The 26497-nt window shown below is 46.3% G+C and overlaps 1 protein-coding gene across 32 annotated transcripts in view; it reads right to left on the bottom strand.

Annotated features, from left to right (window-relative positions):
- TCF7L2 (transcription factor 7 like 2) overlaps positions 1-26497 on the bottom strand; it is a 201800-nt gene that overhangs the window by 68408 nt on the left and 106895 nt on the right. For 12 of the 32 annotated variants that reach the window (XM_061403492.1, XM_061403498.1, XM_061403489.1 and 9 more), the window contains one exon: positions 6426-6569. The exons of 18 other annotated variants lie outside the window; for them this stretch is intronic. In XM_061403492.1, the coding sequence (XP_061259476.1) occupies positions 6426-6569 (144 nt within the window). The remainder of the gene's footprint in view (positions 1-6425; positions 6570-26497) is intronic. 2 more of the 32 variants (XM_061403491.1, XM_061403516.1) reach the window with 1 other exon arrangement.

The raw sequence follows: 26497 nt of genomic DNA, 5'->3' as shown, positions 1-26497 counted from the left end.
ATGAGAGCTGCGAATCCACGCCCAGACACTGCTGTCCTTGCCCCGCCGGGCACAGAAATGCCCCACCTGCCCTTCAGGAACTGCCCAGATTCCTGAAGCCAGTAAAAGCATCATTAGCAAGCTGCCCCTCCCTCTCACCTCCACCCAGCTTTCTTCTGGGTTCTTATTTTTTTAAAAAGGGCAGGAAGAAAGAAACTTGTCCAAGAGGCAGAGCTGTGAACTGGGATCTCCTGGCTGATTACGAGTTTCTTGTACTTTCTGGTGGAGGGGCTTCTCCTTTCCGGGGGGAAAAGAGCACCTCTCCCTGGCCACACTGGTTGCGGGCGAACCACCCAGGCCTGCCAGAAACCCGACGGGCAGAGTCCAGGCTGAGCACTTGGTGACTGAGCACTGGCGTGCTCCCTCTGACCCCAGCCCCGTACATCATATCCAACCCAACACCATCTCCCGCCAGCTCTGTTTTTTGAAGCAGCAAGAGGTCCCCGCTGGGGCCCAGGGGCTGCCACACAGGGGGCTCCGGCGAAGCTGGGCGGTCAAGTGACAGGTGGGGCTGGGAAATAAACGCAGCGGGCCACACGCGTCCCCTGGTCACCCCGCCGCCTCCTGGACTCTCACTTCTTCTTTTTCTGGCGTCTCTAGTTCCTTCCTCATCCCCACCCTCCCTTATCGGAAGGAACTGGCTTTTCCAAAACAGAAACTTTCACTCTGAGCCCAAACAGGCCTGCTATTTAGACCTTTCCAGAGAAAAATGCTGCAGAGCTGTGAGCTCCCTGGGGGTGGAGGAGCCCCAGAAGAACAGAACACACACATACACCCCAGGAGGTTGTTAACAAAGAGTTTAAAACTCCTTGGCCGGACAGAGGCCACCTCCTTTCCCCATCTGCAGCTCAAGCAGAGGCAGCCAGTCACTGATGGGGAAAGGACAGCCCGAGGAAAGGGTGGTCAGAACTTGAACCTGGCCTTATCAGAGAAGACAGGAATACATCCACCACCTTACTCCCCAAGCCAACATCAAAAAACTGTTTTTGGAACTACCACATTCCTTTAATGCAAACAGGTTTGAAGTGAACGTTCAGTGATGTGATGGAGAAGGCTGGGAAAGTGTGGAATAAAGAATAAAAGATGAGGTAGCGCCTAGAATCAGCTCCTGCAAAACTAGCAGCAGCGGTTACAATAAATACCTTTTGGATCAGGTGCATAGAGCTGGCCTGAAACTAGGAGACTAAAATCCTCCACTTTGCTGACCTGACAATCTCCTTTTAATAAAAACGAGTAAACTAAGTTCCAGAGTCTGGGCTGAAGCGTGGTTCCTCTCTGTTCCCAAATTCCAAACATCTACCTCACTGACATCATCAAAGGAAAGTACTCTGAGAAACAGAGGTATCACATCATGGAGAAACAGACAGGCAGGCGGATTCGATAGAATGTCAAAACCGTGAGCAAAAAGCATCCCCTCCCTCTCTTCAAATACTGGCCGTGTATTATGATCTGAGGGGCCCTGTGAGGTATAAAAAGTCTGAAGGTTAATTTAAACTCTCCCTTGACACAGCACAGCCCATTAAAAACAGATCTGTCACCTCAGAGAATTACAAAAGGGGAGGATCCCAAACCAATAAACTGTGTGGATGACAAGATGTCACGCATGGAAGGCCCGAGTCTTCCCTACTAATGACCTTTGTCACAAGAGTTGCAAAGAAAACATGTGACTCACAAAGAATGGGGAAAAGGGAGGCAGTCACAGAGACAGGAGCAGTGATCCAGCCTGTGGCATCCAGGCGGGGTTCAGGAGGGGGCCCAGAGGCTGGATGCAGGGCCAGAGAACGCCCCACCCTCCAAGGGATGGGGTCCTTAAAGGATGTTCACGCACACTGCCTGGGCTTCCTACTCTGTGTATCAGCCTCCCGGGGTGGAGAAAAGTATAAGAAGTGATCAGTGTGCATGCCTTCGGTCCAAGGAATGGTCAACAAGGGACACGAGGCCCAGAACAATCCCTTCCCTCTCTGGACCTGTGTCCCTGGTGGGGAGCCCTGTGCAAGCAGTGGTCAAGCTGTGTCAATCCTTCGGGGCTCTGACACGGGCAGGGGAAACCACACCACGTTCACCATGCATTGGGAGTGTGGCTTCTCTGAGGTGTCAGGAATTCCAGTTAGGCGCCACGATGCCCACTTACACTCATGGAGCTGAACTTCAGCAAAGGAAATCCACGCACCCATTTAACCTAGAAGAACTCAACAAAGAAGATCTGCAGAAAGAAAAACGAGAAATGACAAAATAACATGGGTGGTCCCACCAGTCATCCCACCGGGAGAATGACTCTGGGGAGGGGAGCGAATCTGCTGGACTGCCTGCACAGAATGCTCCAGGGCTGTGTGTGCTAAGCCACAGGTCATATACATCATGGGGGCATGAGGGAATGGCCACAGTCATTCTGTCTTTGTTATTTTCAGCTTGCACTCTTTCCCGCATGAGATGCAATCGGACTGTAATAGTGGAACTTTAGAAACAGTGGGTTTGCACGGGGCAATGACTAAACACATTGAGAGATATCCAGTTCCAGGACGGACACCACTGGACGTTTTACCAAGAGTCTTCGCGGGATACACAGGAAAGGGTTTCTATTACAAGAAATGTCAGACGGACGGAGAAGAATTACATATATAATACAAGCCTGCCTCTCATTTTTTAAACACATCCTTTAAAAGACTGAAACCATGTCCAAATACTAATTTTGTCTTTCAGGAACATTTTTACTGTTTTCTCTCATTCTGCTTCTTTATGTAATCAGCGGGGGGAGGATGAACTAAACATTTTAGCTGAACAGAATACTTGATAATCCAAAGTTGTAATGCAGAGATTAATACTTCCCCCTTCTAATGTACTTTGTTGTGTAAATCCAGATTTTCCATACGTTAACATATTGAAAAACATAGAACTAAGGAAATGAAGCAATATCTATATTTGTTTCAATGACTAATGAGCAAAAATAAAACTCTGGCCATGATGCCATGCTTTTTAGAAATCAGACATATAATAAGCCACAGATTCATAGGATGTGGTCTAATAAACCTAAGAAAAGTTTCATTTCCTCTCACCAAAATGGTTAACTCCCTGTCTATGTGACTAGCTTTGCAAAGTTAGCAAAAGTCTTTTTTCCCCCTTAAATGTCTAAGCTAAGAAGTTAATAAGCAAGTACCAGCAATAATGTGTCCTCTCCTGAACTCACACACACACAACACACACACACACACACACACACACACCCCTAAAAATGAAATAAAATTAGGCTCAAATCCAGCAAAAAGGTAGGTCAGTAGACCAAAACATCAGAAAGGACAGAGGGTATCACCCTGCTAACCCCCAGCCCACTGATCAGGAAAAGTTCAAAAAAGCCCTTCAAGAGGAAGGAAGCACAGAATAAGGGAAGGATTCTAACAAAGACCTCTTTAAGTTTGTTTGCAAGCATTTCCGTGAAAATGGTATTGACTAAGCAATTACAGGAAAAAAAAAACACTCTCTTTCTTATCTGAATGCATTTATGCCATGGGTCACACCCTATTATTGTCACTATTAAACATGGTAATAGCCTCAATGTAATGACTTTGTGTGGTGAGCTTGAAAGTGGCCATGAATAGCTAACTAGAAAGAAGTGACTCATGCCTGCCCAGGTGGATATTGACTTTCTTACTCATATTTACTCAACTGGTCTACCAACCTTAATTCCCTTGAGGAGAGAGCTAAAAGGATCAAGCTGACTCGCAGGGGAGAGAGAGAAGGGCCAATGGATAGGTTAGAAAGGATCCCAGATGTGGTACCTATAAAACAAAGACTGGACTTTAGATATCCTGAATCAGAAGTCTCTTCCCAGCTCCTGAGACGTCTGCGTGTTGAGCAGGACCTAACCCAGTCTCCTTTAGCGAGTGGAAGGTGACTGGTGGGGAAGGCTCCAAACCATGGACCGCTGCCATGGTCTTTCATTAATAGCAGTTTTACAGCTCTGCCCCTTTGCTGTGTAATCTTAAGCAAGTTACTTAACCTCTATGTGATACATCTGCGAAATGACAAAACCACAGCACCTTCCTCTTAGGGTTGTTGTCAGGTTTTCAAGAGTTAAAATACACAAATCCCCGAGAGAAGTGCCTGGACCGTAGGAAGTGCTGTGTTAAAAAGTCTCTTTGATCAGGATTTCAAGGGATCCTGGGAGGTACCCAGCGAAGGAAGGCTGGGGCAGGGATTCCGCCATCATCCCTTTTTAACAGACACAGGGATTGCATCACAGATGGATGAAGCACCTTGCCAGCAGAGGTGAGAGAATGCTGGACTCAAATCTGGTTCTGCCTCCTCTGATTGTGCGCAGTTTCCGCGATGCTCCCCGGAAACACCTGGAGCACCCCAGAGCTGTGTGTGGAAACCACGCGGCAGGACTGAACTGCCCCACCAAAGGCCAGCCCACCACACAGACTCACTGCCAGGGTGCGGTTCCCCCGGATCCTGCCAGACGCTCGTGCCAGACCCAGCACACAGGCTCCTCTGGCCAAGTTCCCGCTCCACATGCCTCAAGTCAACTGAGGCTCACAACAGCTCATGTCAGGCACCCCTGCGCTGAGGAGGGGACTGAAGCACAGAGCAGGTAGGTAACTCGCTTGAGGTCACAGAGCCCAAGTGGTGTCTCTGCGTCTGGTCTGTTCACAACTTAGGGACTTAGTCCCCCATCTGGGAAGCCGAGGTAACTGGCTCTTCCCCAAGAGATGCTTCCCTGTCCTGAGGGCAAAGCTGAGAAACTGGCGCCAGCAAGCTGAGAAACAGGCGTCGGCGCCTGTGGATCTCGAGTTATAAGGAAGAAACCCAGTGTTTCTGTTTCGTTTTCACAACTCAGAATGGGTGCCTGGTTCTCCTTTATCTATCATGTAACTCTGACCAAAGATTAATGAGTTACCGCTTGCCAGGCCCTGGTGGAGGAATAACTATGTTCAGTATGGCCTTATCATCCATAGTCAGGATGAACAGAGGCGCTTATTAAAAGCCAAACCAAGGAGAGGCTGCTGAGAAAAAGCTCTTCCTTGCGGGCCAGGGCTGCCACACAGAAGTCAGCCTCCCTGGTCCATCTGACGCAGGCCAGTTAAAGACCCGGGCCGTATACATACACGGGCCCCAGCGGTTCCAAGCGCAGGGCTCATCAGAAGAAGCGGGGTAGGGTCTGGTTCAAAAGACCCTAGACACATCTTCAGTTTTAGCCACATCTGGTCAGAGGGGACTAATTAGACAGGAAGAGCCCCAAAAGACACCGTGTAACTAACCAGAATGAAGACACAACATAGTGTATGAGAATAACCGAGCAAGGAGCCATTCCATGTTTTACAAATGTTTTGCAAACCATTTTTAAACTTCAGACACATGAATGACAAGAAAGAAATGCATCCAAATATTAAGAGATCACAACTAGGTAAAAAAGGAATGTGTTGACATTTTCTCCTGCATTTGGATGAAACATTTGGATGTTTCTCTACGTGTGTCTCATTTTCTTACAGGGCTATTTACTACTTTTTAAATTAGGACAAGCTTTTCAGGATGATTTCACCCGCATTTTCTCTCTCCAAAGGCAAGACGCACCGACAAATGTAACGTATTACTCTAGGCCTCTGCTGTTTTCTGTCCCTGCGGCCCTAACACGCTGCAGGGCAATCAGCACATAGTAGGTATACAATCAATGTTTATCAGAGACAGAGGCTCTACTAAATGGCTCTTAAATATTCCCTTTCCTTTTCAAAAAGGAAAAAAGTCAAAAGCTAGCATGAGTTACTAAATCATGCACTGTTTAAAGAGTTAACTTTACAGTTTTTATCTGCGTTGACTTTTGCTCTTCTGAGGATGAAAACATGTTCTAGATGTTCTTTATTCTTTGGGACTACGGATTTGAAGAGTAACAAGGTCATCCCGTTAAACTTGACTGTGGAGGCACCACTGCAGAAAGGGTGAGCAGAGCCCAGCACCCAGAATGTGAAAAGAAAATCTTTAAGTTCTAAAGAATGAAGAACAAAGGCCAAGTTCTGGTGATATCTTCTCTTCCACTGGAAGCTCTGAAGAGTCCAAGAAATCGTTTCCACAGTCAAGTTTAACGGGATGACCTTGTTCATCATTCTTATGGAAGCCATGCATGATGCTAGACCATGTGGCTTCAACTGGGAGCCCAACACCTTGGGTTCGCGGGAGTGTCTCCCTTCCCCTCGTCCTTGTAAACTGGCACTGTTACGGCTATGATAAACCTATCCGTGGTCAGGACACCCCGGCATCATGGCACCCAATGTAACGGTGATGTGACAGGACTCAGGGACCACGGAGGATGCCCTAGGGAGAAGGAAACCATGTGCATGGGTGGCTTCCGTCCAGAGCCCGCTCATCTCATACCGTCATTCTGCTCCGAGACCTACCTCCAAACACCAGGGCTCCCCAACCTTTTGTAAGGAGTGGCTCCTTTTCATGTCCCTGAAGACTTGAGTGCTGACAGTGAAGTCTGAGGGGGGGTAGAAGTGCTGACAGTCATGTCCCTGAGTGCAGCAAGGGAGGGGGCACTGCTGCCAGGAAGAAAGGGGAACAGAGTGAGGCTCGGGAGGGAGGCGTGCGCAGTCAGCAAGGCATTCACGGCCCCCAGTTTGACGTCCTGCGCTAACCCCACTTCTCTACAAACTCCAGGAGGCGGAGGACCGGGGTTCCCCGCTCAAACCCGGAACTCTCCCGTGTCCTTGCGGCCAGCTTGGGGACCCTGCCAGAGACATCTTCAACACAGCCTCCTCCAGGCAGCCTTTCTGGGGCATCCCTTCCCACTCTCCCAACCCTGCCCATCACTCCTTCTTCTGAGAAGCCTGCTGGCTAGCATTTTCCCTCTCTCTCAACTTACCTTACCGAATCATCCATTAATTTAAACCATGTAATATTGCTGCTATTGGGTTGGCCCAAAAGTTCATCTGGGTTCTAAAGAAAACTCCAAATGAACATTTGGGCCGAGCCAGTATTTCTACCCTACAAAAAAGCAGTTGCACAGGGTTCCATGCCAGTGCTATTTGGGGAGCTGTCTCAATACAATTCCCTCTGCTAGGCTGCAACCTTTCTGAGAGCTGCAACTATACCAGCGTCTCTGGACCCCTTCAAGGATCTGGTAGCACCAGCCCTGAGTGCTCAGGAAGTCAGTGCTCTACTGCATTTCAACTCAGCCAGAGGCCTGTGATGAGCGCTGCTTCTCTGTTTAGGGTTCTAGACAGGAACGTTTGTGTCATTCCACTATTCCTCATGACTACCCTGTGAGGTGGGTCCTGTTGTGCCCATTTTACAGAGGAAGAAACTGACTCAGAGACGTTAAGGAGCATGCCCAAGGTCACACAGCTAGTAGACGGTGGGGGAAGGGGGACCGGAACCAGGTCTCACTCAACTCATACTGTTGTTACGTAAATACATCTTCCTCTCCAGATGTTGACTATTGCTCTAAAAACAGGGTAAAGAATTGATCGGTGTTAAGAGTGACCTGGGGTTCAAGAACAGCTATTTCACAACAAGGAAATATCATTCTAATTTTTGTTAAAAAAAAAAAAAAAAAAAGACCTATGACTTTTGTGTTCATGATAAAGAATTATGTCTTCTCTACCCTAGTTGTTAAAAAGTTCTATCACTTCATGGGAAATAGACGGGGAAACAATGGAAACAGTGTCAGACTTTATTTTTCTGGGCTCCAAAATCACTGCAGATGGTGACTGCAGCCATGAAATTAAAAGACGCTTACTCCTTAGAAGGAAAGTTATGACCAACCTAGATAGCATATTCAAAAGCAGACATTACTTTGCCAACAAAGGTTCGTCTAGTCAAGGCTATGGTTTTTCCTGTGGTCATGAATGGATGTGAGAGTTGGACTGTGAAGAAGGCTGAGCGCCGAAGAACTGATGCTTTTGAACTGTGGTGTTGGAGAAGACTCTTGAGAGTCCCTTGGACTACAAGGAGATCCAACCAGTCCATTCTGAAGGAGATCAGCCCTGGGATTTCTTTGGAAGGAATGATGCTAATGCTGAAACTCCAGTACTTTGGCCACCTCATGAGAAGAGTTGACTCACTGGAAAAGACTCTGATGCTGGGAGGGATTGGGGGCAAGAGGAGAAGGGGACGACAGAGGATGAGATGGGCTGGATGGCATCACTGACTCGACGGACGTGAGTCTGGGTGAACTCCAGGAGTTGGTGATGGACAGGGAGGCCTGGCGTGCTGCGATTCATGGGGTCGCAAAAGAGTCAGACACGACTGAGCGACTGATCTGATCTGATCTGATCTGATGTGAAGGAAAATCCCCATGAACAAATTTTTTCACCCTTTTTAATTCCCCCCTGACAAAAAACAGAATTCAAGATTAAGAATATGAGATTGGGCACAATACCCAATATATTATGTTCTGATATCCACTAAATAGCAGAATGAGCATGGTGGGCACTGAAGACTAGGAGTTAGAAAAGCAATGGAAATAATGGACAAATCTATGAAACAGCAGCCACATTTCTGGAATAATTTAAATGGTTCTCAGATAACTGGGTCCTCTGATGGTGGGGGTGGGGGGGAGCGGGGAGAGGGTGGTTTCTCCAGGTGGATTAACCCAGCCCAAAGCATGTGAAGACCCAAAATGAGAAGAAGCCACATCACCTGCAAACTGGTGCCTCTCCATTGCCCTCGTGAGTTGCAACTGTCCCTGTGGCTGGACACTGAAAGTCACCATTGCGGGGAGCCCAAGGTCTGCCCCCAGGAAGCGCAGCCCAAGCCCCAGAGGAAGCACGGGTGCCCAGCCCTGGACGTCTCTGGTCTCCATCCGGGAAGCAGAGTCTCCCTCTCTGCACTTCTCCACGGGGCTCGTTTGTAAACAGGAATGTGAGTCATGGGGCAGGCATGAGTCCATTTTCCAGATTAGCCCAGTTTTACAACTGAGGTCATCCTATTCTGCCCCCGTCACAGCAGTGACTCATCTTACTGCCTCCCACCAAAGGGAACATGGTTTAGCCCTTCACTTGTTCCTGAAAGGAACCCAGCAGTATGGGGGTTTCAATCCTGGTCTGCTTGCTTTGCTTCCTAATACAATGCTGAGAGCAAAGATGTAAGATTCCTGAGGGCAAGCATCCCAGGAGTTTGGAAAAGAATTGAATCTAAGGATACCCCAGACCATATTGTCTTCCCATGGCCTCTTAGGGTCTCCACTCCCATAGGGGCTTGCACACAAGTCTGTTATACTCATGGGTATGTGGGCGCATGCACACACGTGCATGCACACATTTTCTCTCTCTCTCCCCCTTTGTATAGGATCTAATACTCTTCCTGGGAACCTCAGAGCCAAATTTACAGGTCACGTCTACCAATCTCGTAGGATCTTCCAGCTTTGAAATTTGTGAGATTAACCTTACCCCCATCTTATCTTACAGGTCTATCTTGCTTTCCTCTTTATTCTAATTTCCTTCATTATTCACTTCCAATCTTTTTACATAATATGAAGTCTTACAAGCCACTTCAAGTTTGGGGGGTATAGGATTTCTTATAAATAGATCTAAGTGTGCATACAAATACCAAGTCATTTTGTACCATGAGAGAACTCTAAATGAGCCTTCCGCTAACAAATACAAGACTCTTTAACAAATCCTAAAGATGATGAAGCAAATCTCTGCCAAGTTTTCCGCTCAGCATCCATTCAAACTTTTTCTGGTAACAGTAGCCTGAATTATTTAGGAGGTATCACCCTGACTCTTGACCCGTAACAGTTTGGGTAGAGTGGACTCTAGCCCCCAGCTCCAAGTGGGCAAGTTTACTCAGTTCAAATGCACTCAGCCCATGACGCCCCCTGACCACAGACACCGGTTCAGAATCGTGCAGGGAGATAAGGTCTCCCTGGACTCGAACCTGCCCCCATGCAATGGACTCAACCAGGAGGAAAGCAGATCCGAGGGCTGGAAGGAAATGGTGTCCTGGAATATGTGACCCTGGATCCAGCCATGCCTGACATATGTTTCCTATAAACTTTTCAAGTATGGGTCAATACACTCATTTTCCTTGGGCCAATTTGGGCTAGGTTTGAGGAAGGAGAAGGGCATCCTGACCAGAGAAACCTAGTCACCTTTGTCAGACTGACCTCAATAATCATCCATCCACAAAGCAAGCAGTAATGTGGAAAAACTTGGAGATGTTCCAGGAAAAGTCAATGAAGGCCTCTGGAGTTTCATGATCCAGGGCATGATGAGGGGATTATTATAAGGCAATATATTGGAAGTAAGTGTCCAGTACTTTTCAAAATAAGAATGAATGCGGCGTGTGGCTAGTCTTTGGACAGGGGAGTGGGGACCTTGCAAAAACCACACGCCTGCTAGAATTACTGCTCGGCCCTCCTCCTTTAGTGCCTCCGAAGCCACTGGCTTCACTGACCGACTTTATTAAGATGTGGTCTCCAAAGTTGAGGCTGTGACATGTCAAGACAGATGGCAGGCAAAGCAGGTGGTGGGTTTCATCTTCCCTGATGATGTGGCCCCTGAGGACATGGTGAGTTGACCAGTTCTGGACATGACCACATGGAGCACAATCAAGGTGCACCACTAAAAGTTGGAGCAATAGCTGTGTACTCTACTATTTTGTTTCTTTATGAGCTTAAAGCCACCTTCAGCAGGTGGCTGGGCAACATTCAAATGTTAATGTAACAGAATGGAAACCAACGAGACAGAAAGTACAAATTGCTCTGCCAGGAAAAATAAACACAAAAGAGAGTATAGAAGGAGCTGAAAAGCATTTAAAAACCAAAACCCCTAAAAATACTAAAGCCTCCAGACATAAAGATTTTGTATGAAATGTGTTACTCACACCAAATTTGGTCAACAGTTGTTGGCTACTGGGAGAATTCTACACCCACTGCTTAGACGGGAAGAAAAAAGCAAAAGCTTCCAATTTTGTTTCAGTAAACTTTGGTGTGATCATTAATTTTTATGGGTCAACTTGTCTGGGCAACGAGGTGACCAGATATTTGGTCAAACATTCTGAGTGTCTCTGTGTTTTGGATGAGTTTAAATTGGTAGAATGAATAAAACTGATTGCCCTCCTTAATGTGAGTAGGCCGTGTCCAATCAGTTGAAGGCCTGAATTGAAGAAAGGCTGATCCTAACCAAATATGGAAAACTCCTCCTGTTTGACTACCTTCAAGTTGAGACGTGGGAGTTTTTCTTTCTGCCTTTGGACTTGAGCTAAAACACAGACTCCTTCCAGGTCTCAAGTCTGCCAGCCTTTGGACCAGAACTACATTACCAGCTCTCTTGGTTCTAAGGCCTCCAGACTCAGACTAGAGCTAAATTATAAACTTCCCTGGGCCTCCAGCTTATTGAGTGCAGATCTAGGCACTTCTCGGTCTTCATAATTGCATGAGTCAATTCATTACTTACAATAAGTCTCTTTCCATATCCATCTATCTCCTATTGGTTCCATTTCTCTGGAGAACCCTAATACATTTGGGTTATGTTTTTTATATGTTTTCTGCCCCCAAGTAAGAGGGAAAGGATTATTTATGGGTCTCTCAAAGGAATCAGCAGCGAAGGCAATGGCACCCCACTCCAGTACTCTTGCCTGGAAAATCCCATGGATGGAGGAGCCTGGAAGGCTGCAGTCCATGGGGTCGCATAGAGTCGGACACGACTGAAGTGACTTAGCAGCAGCAGCAAAGGAATCAGAATTGCAAAATGGAATGGGTCTTAGAAATCATGTAATTGAATTCTTTGGTTTTTTTTTTTAATCCCTAAGTCTAGGCATAAAGGGACCTCCCCAGGACTATACAGCTAGAAAAGAACAAACCAAAAACCCAGGTTTTTTAAAAACTAGGAGGTCAGGGTTCTATGCACAACATGGAAGAGTTTTATTTTGAAACAGCAGCATCTCTGGAAGGAAAAACATCCATTTGAGAGAAGGACGTGGGAAGAACCATTCCACTAAAGAAGCCAACTAATAAAATGATAATTAAAAAAAAAACTGGCAAGAGGGTGAAATCCTCTTATCTCTTTATCATTTACATACACATGCACATGTGCATATAAACAAGGACACAAAAAACAATGAAGCAACAGCAGCCATCCATCCATCCAACCAACCACACATACACATAAACTCAGAGGGTTCAGATCTTTATGCTCTATCAATTACTGTCACTTCTGAAAGTAAGTAAGTTTGGTGTGAACTAGTCACATTTGAAAGGTCTTGTCAAACAAGATACAAAAAAACTGTAATGGCCCTGGGAAAGCTACCATTTTTATCTTTAAAGGTGAGTCCAGTTTTTTCCCAAAGTAGCATGCCATCACAGACACAGCAAATGTATATGACACTACTTTTCCTGATTTATTTTTCTAAAATATGAGCATGTGAGTGATAAGGTGTGAGAGTCTGTGTGGTGTGTGTGTACAGACTGCCCACCTATGGGCGTGCAGAGGTAAGTGGGTATCCTCCAGTGTGGGTAACAATGGCCTGCAGTCGGGAACGGCAAGTTCCCAGCTCGCATAGAGCAACTCCTCCTTGTCAATATCACTTGTCACTTCCCGGTCAGTATCACTGGGCCACCCTGCTCAGAGCTGGCATCAGGTGAAATGTAACCATCACCCCTACACTCAAGGGATGTAGGAATGAAGTCTGCCTTAGCCCTCAAGGACCTCATCTTAGTGAGAAAGAGACTAGGAGCCAAACAGAATGAACACAAAAGGAGCCAATGTTAAGTCCCTTCTTAGACTAGCCTTTTACAAAGCACAGTTCATCTTATCCTCGATCTCAGCAGAGAGACAGATGTGGGGCCCTATTTTCACCGCCACTTTCCACCAGCTAGCTGTGTGCCGTGTACTTCTGGGGCTTAGTATGTCAAGTCATGTGAGGGTGCTGGCTACTGAATGACTGGTAAGGGCCCTGCCCACTCCAATGTGCTCCAAATCTGCAGGGTGAGAAGAACTCGGGTGGGGGTGGTTGGGGGGAGCATTAATTCCTCCCATCACTCTGAGTACAAATCCTACATGCCTGGATTTCTGCACATGGCACTGAGGCAATATTTACTAAAAACAGTTACATCCAGGGGAAGAAACTTTCTTTTACCAGATAAAAGATCTACATGGCCAAGGGAAAATACTTCAGCAATAGGGTATAATAAAAGGGAATTTGTTGCATCATTTTGAATGCTGTTTACTGGTTTAAAGAAAACTTTGCCAACTTTTGTTTTCTGAGGGGAAAAATACTTCTCAATAACAAATATTGAGAAGATGAAAAAGAAACCCACTTTCTTATTATGGTAGAAACAAATGAAGGAAAATCACCTAAAATAGTTTTTGAAGAGCTTGGGATAAAGTTAAAAAAAAAAAGAGTTACTTGAGTAATTTTGAATAAAGGAGATGCTTTTATTTTTTAGCTGATATCAACACTAAAGTAGCCCAGAAAGTGAAGTCAAGGCTTTCTGGGATGGTAATAATGTACAACAGCCAACCTTAATAATGGAAAATTAGCCAAGGCATGAAAAAAGTAAATGAAGTTCTAACAGACATCGCTGGAACACTAAATGAAGTCCTTTCTATAGCCAAACTAATTCCTTGGACACCCATGCACTAGCAGAACACCAGTGTATCTTTCCGGTCTGTTTCCTCAGACAGTGATGAGGTTCCGTGGTGACCTCAGCAGATGGAAAACCGAAGCTTCTCTGTGCAACCTCCATCTCCATCATTTGCATAGGGAATTGAGAGATTAACAGTGTAATCTCTCCAGACAAGTAAAATGTCAGCAAGCTCATGGAAAACCATGCTCATCAGTTACTTTGGGAGAAAAGGACCTGATTCACAGGTGCAGGCATAGATCGCTATGGAAGAAATGGAGGCAGAGGCTCAGGTCCAGAACGGCCGAAGGAAGCTTTGCGCATCTAGTTAACAAATAAATGTAATAACAGGCTATTGACGAGATTTTGGTAAAGGGTAGTTCCTTCTCCCAGAAGAGCCTCTGGGAAGGGGTGTGGGTCCATACTTTGCCCCTGGGGGCCACAGACAGTACCGTGCAGAATCAAGGGACCAGCAAGGGGAGAGAGTCTGACTGGGACTGGCAGTGTGTACTTGGTAATCCTCTCTTTACAAACCAACATACTCCCTAAAAAAGATAGAGAAAAGCACCCCAAAATGGAGCTGAGAGATTTTCAAGACAACACAGAGACCAGCTGTGCCTGGGGATCCAGTTACCACTCAGGAAATTTAGAGTGCTTTGCCCCCAAAAAAGAAAGCAGTGTTGATCAACACCCTCCCCCCATATCAATAGGACCAAACGTTTTCAAATGCAAATAACAGGTTTCTAGAAGAATCCTGGAATTTCTCCTGGAAATGTTTTTATAGTTCACATCTTGTTAGCCACAGGAGCCCCAATTAAATGTCTTCTCTTCTCATTTCTGCTAACCGATTATTAGCATTAGATAATAACATACTATTTTCTGCTAATATGTTTCCTGACAACATCAAACTCCAGAGGGTCTTCATGGTGTAATAACTGAAGAACTGTGGAAATGAGGACTAATTTATGAGAAAACATTATTTAAACCTGCTCAGTGTTTATGAAAAACAACCATTTTGGTTGAAATGCGCTATACTAATGACATAAAAACTTACTAAATCGAAATAACTTGGAAAAAAAAAAAAAAAACCTCCCCAAACATTATGAAAAAGCAGGAATCACACTGCAGGGCCATAAGGTTATAAATAGTCAAAAACAACAGACACCCACAGGTAGAACCAACCCGTGACACCATCTCATTTAGAACGAGAAGGTACTTGAGAATTTGGGGAAAGGCTTGCCAGCTTCATTTGCTAACATCTCTGGTTCCAAAATCACACTCACCTCCGCTGTCCTCCTTGGAAGGAATCACACTATTGCTAATCGCGTAACTCGAGGGGCCGTAACTGCTGTCACTGGGCATGCACCTGGGACAAGCACGGTGTGGTCCTGCCTGGACTGGGGTGATGAATCTCTCAGAATTACGGTATTTGGAGTTTCTCAGCTTGAAAGGGAGAGAGCTGGAGTCACAGGATAAGGGATCTGAGGTAAATTATCCCATGCTACTCAAGTCATGCACTATCCTTCTACCCCATGTTATATCCTGAATATAAACATCAGTAAAAATCCGGTTAAAGAGAACCTTGAGAGAGGAAACAGTAAGTCCTAATTGTGGGTGTGTGTGCGTGTGAGTGGGTGTGTATACAGAAGACAACAGAGACAGTACACCCAGGTGGCGGTGCTGGTGGTAAAGAACCCACCTGCCAGTGCAGGAGAGGTAAGAGATGAGGGCTGGAATCCCTGGTTCGAGAAGGTCCCCTGGAGGAGGGCATGGTAACCCACTTCAGTATTCTTGCCAGGGAAATCCCATGGACAGAGGAGCCTGGGAGGCTACGATCCATAAGGTCGCAAAGAGTCGGACTCGACTGAAACAACTTAGCACGCGCGCATGCAATGTTTTTAAAATTCTGAAGCTTACCATCAACTGATACATGGATCAGTAAAATGTGATCTACCAACACAATGGAATATTATTTGGCTATTAAAAAGTAATGAAATAGAAACAGATGCCACAATATGGATGATCTTTTTTTCCCCAAACTTTAAACATTTTACTTTGTACTGGGGTAAAGCCAATTAACAATGTTGTGCTAGTTTCGGGTGAACAGGGAAGGGGCTGAGCCATACACACACATGTGTAACATGGATGAATCTTGAGAAGACCATGCTAAGTGAAAGAAGCCAGTCACCAGGGACCACATACATGATTCTACACATGCAAAATATCTGGAAGAGACAAATCCACAGCGACAGAGAGTAGCTGGTGGATGGGGGGTGAGTTGGAGGAAGTGGGGAGTGACAACTAATGGGGACAGAGTTTCTTCTGAAGGTGATGAAATGTTCTCAACTTGACTGTGGTGATGGTTGCAAAATCCTATAAACATACTAAAAATCAGTAAAGTGCACACTTTAAAAGGGTGAACTGTATAGTTTTAAATTCTGAAGTTCCAATTGGCCTAACTACCAGTATCTTATCACTAACTGCCTTCTGAGCACATTTTATTTGAAGCAAATACTCAACTCTGGGCAACACAGGGTAAGAATTATTATTCCCATTTCACAGGAAACAGAGGTCCAAAGAGCTTCTGTTTTCCTTCACTGGCTGCCTAGGTCTCCACAGGGTGCAAGGAGGAGTGTGAACTTTGGGGGAGTCCTAGGTCTTATCACTCCCCAAATCAGGGAGGGATTAATATCCAGCTCTTGCCAGATGTCTAGAAATTTATAGGGCTGGGTCATGCAGTTAGGCTATTAAACAAAAGACACTGAAAAAATGGCACTTGGATTACTGGAATGCAATTCATAATAGCATGAAATTCAGATTAAACCATTTAGCTAAAAAAGGAGGGGGGGAGTCACCTCTTGAGTTGATATCTAGAAGGGTGAAAATATACCCAATTAGATGTGGCCATATAATTTTCACATCAAACATCGTGTGCTCCCAAAGGCAACTAATGGCACAGCTCACTGTGGATTTTCCCAAGTTTTCAGGAGCAATGACAGCCCTCTTCAACAAAGCCATTTAACGTAACAGAAGGTTAAAGTAGGAACCACAAACACTTGCTTTTCTTAATTTACACCTTTCATTTACTTCCCCAGAAATGTCATGGAGGAGCCAGGAAATTTATGATGTACTGTCAATAGATGGGTCCTTTTAAGAACAGGATTTAGAAAGCAAAATATGAATTCTAGAAGGTAAGCTGGAGGTATACTAAAAAAAAAAAACAAAAAACTTTTAGTATTCCAGGAGAAGCAAGATGACTTGGTTGGGTCTCATACTTAATTTTAAAGAAAAGGAAAAGTACAGTCCATTAGGTGAGTGGGAGACTGGTAGGTTTTGAGAAATCCAAGTCTAATGACTTCACATCATCTATCCCAATAACCAGGTACCATCAAAATCCATTGCGGGACCACAGCAAACAAAACACAGCTCACAGGGGCTTTTCTCTGCATCACTGGCTTTGGGAAGTGTGAGAAGCTACTAGCATTTAAATCATCATGCTTGTGTAGTTTTAACCATTTCTTAAAAAAAAATACTCTAGTAAACCACTAAGATTTTTTAAGCCATAAAGTAATTGGCAAAAAACCCCAAAAAACCGACAAAACATACACTGGCAAGTTGGGGTGTCATTCATTTTAAAGATATTCTTTCTTCTACCTTGGTCTGTCTTTTAGTTTAAGGAATAACAGAGGGACCGTTGCTCATTAAACACTTGTGTTAAAGCAGGATTTCTCAACCTCAGCACTACCGACGTTTTGATAGTTCTTTCGGGGGGTCGGGGGGAGAGGTGCCTGCCTTAGCAGCATCTCTGGCCTCTACCCACTAAATGAAAGCGGCATCCCACCCACCCAGTTGTGACAACCAAAAATGCACCCAGACTCTGCCAAATGCCTCCTGGGCAGCAAAATCACCCCAGCTGGGAACCAGGGAGCTAAAGGTAACTGGCCCGAACACTTCCCTATGACGAAGGCTGATGCAGAGGCCCTAGGCTGAACATTTCTGTATAATGACTGATACAGAGGCCCTAGCTTGAAGAAGGACCCAGATCCCTGCACAACAAAATCAGCCAGCTCTCATCCAAATCCTCCAACAGCGATCAGTTTTAGAAACCCGGGAAAATACGATGATCTGGTAAACATCCCCCTGAGCCTCCCCAGTGACCAGCGTGCAGCCTTCAACTATGTGCTAAGGTCCCACAGTGCCCTGCAACTCTTGTACGCATCCTTAACACTGTCATTTACAAATGGATGAAATGACAGCACCAGCAGGAGTGGTATGTGTCTAAAGGCGCGCATGGGAGCAGGTACTTGTTTAGTCACCAAGCCGTGTCTGACTCTTCTGTGACTCCATGGACTGGAGCCCACCAGGCTCCGCTGTCCCTGGGATTCTCCAGGCAAGAACACTGGAGTGGGTTGCCATTTCCTTCTCCAGGGGATCTTCTCAACCCAGGGACTGAACCTGCATCTCCCAGGGAAGCCCCGGGTGCAGGTACGAGTCTCTTTAAAATGGCAGAGCTGCAGTAATCTGCTGATCTATAACAGATATCCCAGTCACTCGAGAAAACCCAAACGACTCCCTGTTCAGAGTAGAGGAGTCTGTTGGTAGCCCGTCAGCAAAACAATATTTTTATCTCTGATCTCCTTAATGAAAGAATCCAAAGTACAAATTAAAAAATGGAGTCCAAGTCTAATTCATAAGTCCAGAAGGTTCTGCATAATTAACTCTAGAATCTATGAGATCCCAGAGGATGTCTGTGTTCAAGCAAGAAGAGGGGCGGCATCAACAACCTCTTGGCCCTTTGGAGGATTAGTTGGCCAGCCAACTGCCTTCAAACCACCATGGATAAGCATTCCTTTGCTCATCACCCCTGGGCACAAGAGGGCACAGCAGTGCAGGGGCCAGGGGGCCAAACCCCAGACCCATTTCAAGACCCCGGCGCCTCTGGTCCAGAGTGGAGAAACGCTGCAACACATCGTCATTCCCAGGGTGTGGTCTGTTTTCTGGACGCCGTGCCGGCAACTCCTGCTGGGAGCCGTCCAGGCCACGGGGATGGGTGGCCGTCTGACGAAGTGACTCACACCAAGGCCGACAGGTTGGAAAGGCTGGCGAGAATAAAAAATGGGACTGGGAAGCAGCTCCACAGGGAAGAATTCAGAACACCCTGTGACCCATTTAAATCCAAACCCTCTCGTGATCATCATCAAAACCTAGGTTTTCAGGATGGACACGCCCCCACTGACAACAACAGTTCTTTCTCTGCAGACCCCAAGCTGGTGAGGAGCCCGGGAGCTCTGCCTGTTGTCAGGGTTTTAGACTGGAAAGACACCTGCTTGAAAGACAGCGAGAGAGACCTTCCCAATGGCCCAGTGCTTAAGACTCCACGTGTCCCACTGCAGGCGGGCGCAGGTTCGATCCCTGATTAGGGAACTAAGATCCCACACGCTACTTGGTGTGACCAAACAAAAGAAAAAGAAAGAAACAGACTTAAAAACAACAGAGAGATCCAGGAGGCAGACTGTGTACCTGCAGCCAGCCCTGCCTGGTGACCTGCAGCTCCCTGGGAACCCCTTTAGCACCATCTCACACCAGGCTGTGCCCTGTGAAACATGGCTGGCCGCCAGCACCCTAGTAGCCTTGTGGGCCTCAACAGTGTAGTTACTCTAGCTCAGGGGCCAGGGTCAGCACTCAGCATTTAACACCTGAACTCATTAAGTCACCTTGAGAACACTGGTTTCACATTTTTATCTAAGACACCAGAAAGGTCTCGGACCCACTGGCAATCCTTACATCGTTACCACGACGTACTAGGGGAAGGACCCTGTGTCTTATTTCTTTTCATCCCCAAAGGAAACCAAGAAATAAGAAGAGATAGCTAGAGATCAAGGCAAAAAACCAACCTAAGAGCAGCCACCAACTCACCACAAATAAAACGTCTCATACGCCACTGCTGGTCTTCCAAACATGAATGACATTTGTATTGGCTCCTTTTATACGTTTCTAAGTGAGCGGGTGATCTGGAAGGCACTTTCCCATGTATTAACAGCAATATGCCTGGACAGTCATTCTCCCTGGGGAGCACGTCTGAAGATAGTAGCAACCCAACCCTGCTTCTTCAGGCATCCGCACAGCCCCAGGCGGGTTCCCAACTCAGAGGAGCCCACTTATCTTGGGAGGGAGGGCCGTCTTCCATGGAACTACACCAGGGTGACCTGCCTGCTAGAACCTGAGCCACCTCCGCCGTCAAGATCCTTAACACACCAGGCTGGCAAGGACAAGTCTCCATGTCAGTCTGGCCAGCTCACACATGGACCGGCCCTGCTGTTTTAGGCTCGGCTTCCGTTGCAGCTCAGGCACCAGTGAGGTCTGGGCCCACGCCCAATCCTGACATTGATAACATTCCTCACAGCTGCCCCACCGGAACAGAAAAGGTAAAAGATTCCTCCCTCCGATGTGTGAACTAGGGGAGAAAAGCAGGGGTGGCCCTGGGGAGAAAACCAAAGAGAAAAGGAGACGTTTCCTGCAACTCCCTTGGAGCCCCTCTTAGCACCACTACCTCCACGTCTGTTCCAACATCACAAAAGACAGATACTCAAGCTTCCCAGGCCTGGGTACCCTCAGAGCAGGAATTTCCCCTGGAGGGGGAGGCCAGGGAAGCAGCATTTAACTCTCTCCCCTTCACCACTGGAGTTCCCACTGGGCACTCGGACGGAGGAATCCATCCATCCCAGGCTCCACTACTGACGCCAGCATGCTCGTCTGCCTGTTTCCCAGTGTTGTGTGTTCGTTTCAAGTAAGATGAATTCACAATGTCCGCTTGGGTTTTTCCATCTTCTGGCCTCTTGCAGCAAACAAGGCAGTGAGGCAGAGTTGAGACGAGCGCAAGGACACTGGATTCCAGGAGGCTAAGAGGCCACCTCGGGCAAGTTTCCATCCTAAGTCCCTTACTTTGCGAAGTGAAAGGAATAACAAAGACCGCATGGTGTATGGGTCCATTTATATACGTCTAGAACAGGCAAATCCAGAGACAAAAATACAGTAGTAGTTTCCTAGCACTGGGAGGAACTGGGGGAAATGAACAGTGTCTGCTTTTTTGTTAAAAAAAAAAAAAGTTTAGCCACAGCAAACATAGGGCTTCCATCCTCCTCTGGATTAGTCAACTTTAAATGTTGTCTCTTGGATTAGAAGTAAAGATAATCTGGAAGGTCCTTAGGAAGTATCTAGGTAAACTATTAACCTGCTTGAGACTCAGCCTCCTGGTACAAGAGTAACAATGCTATATACCCTAAAATGTCACAAGGATTCAGTTTCAAGGAGGAGGTAAGGAGCTTACCAGCACAGTACCCAGGACATGGTAGACACTCCACAGAACGCTCCTGTGCTGTGTATGCTCCCACAGGAAGCCTCAGAGAGAAACGCCAGCTTCTAGAGAGAAGGACTGGCCCCTATCTTTGCCTGAACCCTGTTTCTTTTTTTTCCCCCCAGCATTCTTTCCTCACCTTCAATATTAAGACTTTGACCAGCTTAAAAAACAATAATAGTAACTGCCAAAGTTTGGGAGCTCTATGGGAGCTGTACCTGAAATGCCATGTCCTCAAAATATGCCGCGTAACTATTCCTGCAGGGTTCTCCTTCGCCAGAAAGTCTTGCCCCTATTCAGCAGACGGGCCACAGCAAACAGCACAGGGACGATGCCCAGGATCACGCTGGCTTTTCCAGGAGGAGATGTCATGACCAGTTCTTAGCTCCAAATAGGCTAACCCCTTATGATCTCCTTTACAAGGGAAAGGAGAAAAACTAATGAAGAGCATCTAGTAGACACCAAAAGGCTAAGATCTTCACACCACCTGTTGAATTCGAACTTCAGTAAGTGTTTTAAAGACCAACTCCGGCTAATCCATCCTAGGAAATCTTACCAATCAGTCATTTGATCCAATGGGAGCCAACATCTGCGTATATGATCTTCCTTTCCTTGCCTCACTGATTTGTCTGGAAACTAGACCAGTTCATCCAGACAGACCAATTAGAATCCTGTCCCAGAAACGGGTCTGAGTCAAGTTAGGGCAAGACCCCCACAAGCCTCCAACTAAGGATGAAAGCCTGTGACACCACTCATCCTCCAGAAGGAAACAGAGACCCGAGGGTGGATGTCCCGTCATGGGACAGTCTCTCAGCTGACCCTTCAGCAAGCTCTCCCTCGGCCTTCCCACAAGTTAGTTATGGCAGTCAAAGAACTCCCCTCTTCCTTGTTTAACCTTGTTCAGGTTGGGTTTCTGATACCTGTCACTACAGAGCTCCATTAAAGGCAGTTTGGTTTTTTAAAAATATTTTAAAGAAAGGGAGAGATGAATTAACTTTGCTCTCATACACAGGTAATAATGAATGGTGCCAGAAACCTTGGCCAGCCCATCTAGCTCCAAAGCAGTGGCTGGTTGACTCCCCTACACTACACCAACCACCCCTACTAAAATCCTCTGCCCTGAGTAGGACCACAGGGCATTTGGTGAGGCCCTCCGTTGGCCCTTAGAATTTTCACGGAGGTTGTCTCCAAAATACACATGTGCATGCTCAAATCACCAGCAACACAGAAGGCTCCTACTCCCAGGTAACTGCCAAAATGATTAAACGTGGACTTCTCCTGGCCTGTGTGTTTGTAAGGACATTGTGTGTGTATGCGTGTGTGTGTGTCCCATCCCACACACCCCACACAGCACTGCTCTATTACTAGACATGATGGAATACAGGGCTTCTACACTGTAGAAATGAGTATCAAAAAACAAGGAAGACAGATACAGAATTCATGTTTAAAACCTGCAGTGGGGAGTTAGCAAATGGAAATCCCCAGCACAAAAGGCTCCATCAGTGTTCCTTCCACTAACATTCTCTGGTAGATGGTTGAGCCCTTGCGGATCTCAGCGTCACCCAGCGGGCATGGAAACAGGTGAAGGGGATGCCCTGAGTGAACTCTCTATGTGCCCAGTGGGCACACGATCCCTCAACATACAGAAGACCAGATGGGTCTAGTCTTCAAACATGCCCCAATTTCATTTCTGAATCATGTCTGGGTGTTTGTGGCTGTTTGCATGGCCCCAGCACATCCTTCTGGAAGGTTTCTTTGACTTAAGCCAGCAGGAATTAACAGGCTTCTGTTACAGACATGCTGCTCCCTCTGAGTAGACACACCACCGTACCCACCACACCCACCATCCGCCTCTGAGGGGTCCACCCCACCCTAGGTGCACGTTCTCAGCCATGTGCCCAGCCCCTCCCTGCTGACTGGACCGGAGGCAGCATCTTCCCCAAGGACGGCTGAGACTGGACAGTGGCCGTCAACAGCCACAGACACTCCAGCCAAGCCCAGGGCAGGCGGCCAAATTCTCCCTCTTGGTCTTTTTAGGGGTTTTTGTTTCCTTAACAGGGAACTCAGAACAAACTGAGACTCAAAGGTAAAGGGATCTAGAGCAGGAGACCATTAGGTGAAAGGGCTGAGATGAAGGGTGAACGTGGAAGTCAGGAAGATGGTGGGGCCTCGGGCAGAGAGTATGAAGGTGCAGAGAGCAGGTGGCCCGCAGACGGGGAAGGTTAGGAGATGACACACAAAGATGAGAGGAGACAGGCCAAGGGCTGAGTAAGATCTCGGAGTGGAGCAACTCCTGCTCTGCCCTCCAGCAGCCTGGGGTGAGGCAGTCCCCCACTCCCAGGCCTGCCAGAGCCAGTGGCCAGCAGCCCCTCTCTAGCTGCTGAATTCTGGTCTGGGTCTACTGGAGGCCAAGCCACCATGTCAGTGTCTCTTCTTTCTGGTTCTCCAGTGCAGCCTTAAAATAAAGCCCGCAAGACTCATGATAACCCAGCTGCATCCCTTGGTCCCCAAGCCTACTTCCTCCCCAGCTTTCCCAGAATCCTGGACTACTTGCAAGGGCTTCTGGGTAACCACCATTCAGGTGAGCTGGTTTTTACCAAATAAACAATCCCCAGTCAACTGTCAATAGTGAGAAAGAGCAGTATAGTGCAGAGGGGCCTGAAGATTTCGTGTACAAAAAAACTGGTTACATTTTGTTCAGAAAGGCAAGTTGGTGTAAGCTTCATTTTTTAAAGGGGAGTTAAGTCTAGACTGTTCTCACATGTGATAAGTGGTCTCCCAGAACTGTTATCTCCTCAGTAGGTTTAATAAGGCACTTAAGACAAAAAAAGACTAACTTTCTGAAAGTGACTTCAGAGTTTAACTGAAGTCCATAAAGTTATACTAAATGCCATGGAGGAAGACATGTCCTCAGTTAGAGACTTCTAAAGGGTACCCAGAGATGAAAGGGAGAAGAATTTGAGAAGGCTAGTCCTCCAAAATTATAAGCTCTGTCCACTGACTCTATTTTCCATTTTACAATCACAGCAGAGGACACAGATCACTGAATCTCTAAGTTTCCAAGCTATAAAGAACCAAAAAACCCTCATCATACATAACCCCTATTTTTCTTTTTTTAAAACCTATGAAATAAAACATGCCAAGACTTGCCCAGGGTCACACGGCAAGTTTCTGACAGAAGTAACACAAGGACTCAGGCTCCCTGGGTCGGAGCCCAGGACTCATTCCTTTCTGCCCTGGAATTTAACTTTCAACACATTGAAAGTTTCTGTGAAATCTAAACATAATTACATCAAAAGCCTAGCACTACTTATGAAATCTAACAGAAAAAATATATTGCTTCTCAGAAGCTTCACAAGAAAGCCTTGGCAACAGAGAAAAATTACGGTTGACTATTTCTGGGGGGAAAAGAGGTACAAAGAGGTTTGTGGATAATAAAATCACTTCCAACCCAAACTGACCCACATTTAGAACTCCAGATCCAATTAATCTGACATCAGTCAATTCTCTGCTGCAGTACAAGCATCTGAAAATTTACTTTGGGTTGAGTATTACCAGAAAACCCTTGCTGCCAGTGGTCTGCAGTTCATTTCTTTGTATGACAACCTCAACACCCAGAACTCCAGTCCTTCTGGAGCCCATCCTACAGGCTCTTTGCTGGTAGATTTAGTTCAAGGTCCTCAAAGTATATATCATTGTCCAATTCACGTAGTATGTTAATAACCGTGGGCTATTATGTTGATTTATTCAAAACCGCTCACAGCAGAAGTGCATTCTCTTTGGGCCGTTCTTCCACTGTATGTTCAAATGCATCACATTTACAGTAAGGTTAATGCGAGGTGCCCGTTCTTCCCAATAGAACACAGAAGAACGGGAGTACATTAAATGCTCAAATATCACCTTCTGATGAAGCCTCTGTAGTCATTGTTCCCATTCATGCTGAAGCCCAACCCTTCCAATGGGGTGACGGGCTAAGACTGGAATGCAGACTTCCTTTCGACAATGCTTATGGAGAAGAAGCTTTGCAAAGCAGCCCAGACTCTTCATCTATCAACACAAACACCTCCCTTTAATGGTCAAAAACAAGGTGATAACATGGAATTGCTGAACCTTCATTAACAGAATCCTGCAGAATTGGTCCACGTGATCTTTTAAGTGCAGCTCTTTGGCCAATCTTGTCTCATGATTGATCTGCATTTATTCTTTCAGTATGGCTTAAAACTCTGGTCCACACAAATCCTACACCTGTACGTGATCGAAAGCGGGTTTGAAAGCTTCTTACGTAGCATTCTTTCTACTCAAATTACAAACAAAACAGGCATAGCTTCTCCAGCCTAAGGCTCACATTGTTCCTCCATGTTTACATTTCTGAAATTGAGATGCATGTGACAGGCAGATAAATTTTAACGTAGCAGTGCTTCTTTACTCCCTGAAAACGTGTTATTAAAGGCAAATCTTACAACTGATGGTGTAACTGATGGGGTAATTTAGAAAACACGGTACTGCAAACAGTCATTCTCATGCATTTCTCTGGCAGGTGTTTGCCTTCATGCACCTACCTAAACCAAATAATAAGAACTGGCATAGCTTTATACTGAGGCAAAAGACCGGCTTGCACAGCCCTCCAAGGATTAGCAGCACCCCCCTCCTAAACATTGGGTGAAGCAACATATCCTGTTTGAGAAGCTGTTTCTCCATCAGCCACCTGACTCACAGCACCTCTCATTCCTGACTACAATCCATGTGGGAGGCAGTCATTATTCCCCTCACTTTACTGATAAGGAAACAGACTGGGAACTTTCCAAGCTGACGCAGCGAGGAGGCAGCTAATCAAGGTGAAAACCAACGCATGTCCATCTCCACATTTCCCTGGGGGTCCAATGTGGCTGAGACTCCACACTCCCAGTGCAGGGGGGCCCAGGCTCCATCCCTGGTTAGGGGAATAGATCCCACATGCCACAACTAAACATCCCGCATACCATAACTAACACCCGATGCAGCCAAATAAAAATACATTTAGAAAAGGGAAAAATACAAAGTGTGTCCATCTCCAAAGCCAGCGCTCTCAACCGCTAGGTTCCACAGCCTTGCCCCTTCAGAAGCCAGGGTTAGCCCCTTTCTTTACAGATGAATAAGCTGAGCCTCCATGTTAAGCCACCAATACAAAGATAATCTAACTGCAAGTGGAGAGGCCAGGTAGTGGGAGCCAGGTACTGTATGAGTCTGGAGGCAGGAAATACTTTTCCAATGTACTAGGCAAGAAATAAAGGATGGTCCCAAATGGTAGCCTTAAGGTGATTAATAAATGAGATGTGTGTCCTTTACTCCACATACCATGAGTACTTGGGATAGTTTCCATTTCTATGAATGGATCTATGGGTATCTTCTCATCTCTGGCCTTGACCCCACAAAAATGTTTCCCAACTGTTTGGATATTACATTCCATACTTCTAAACAAGAGGCTACTTTCCTCACATTCAAACAGGCCTCCTGCCAACCCATGAGGTTGCTGGCCTGGTAAACAGCACTCACACCGGCCACACTAA

This window comes from Bos javanicus, chromosome 26 (genome assembly GCF_032452875.1).
Source record: "Bos javanicus breed banteng chromosome 26, ARS-OSU_banteng_1.0, whole genome shotgun sequence".
Classification (NCBI taxonomy): domain Eukaryota; kingdom Metazoa; phylum Chordata; class Mammalia; order Artiodactyla; family Bovidae; genus Bos; species Bos javanicus.
The sequence above is the reverse complement of the archived record's forward strand: the minus strand, read 5'-3'. Positions and strand labels throughout refer to the sequence as shown.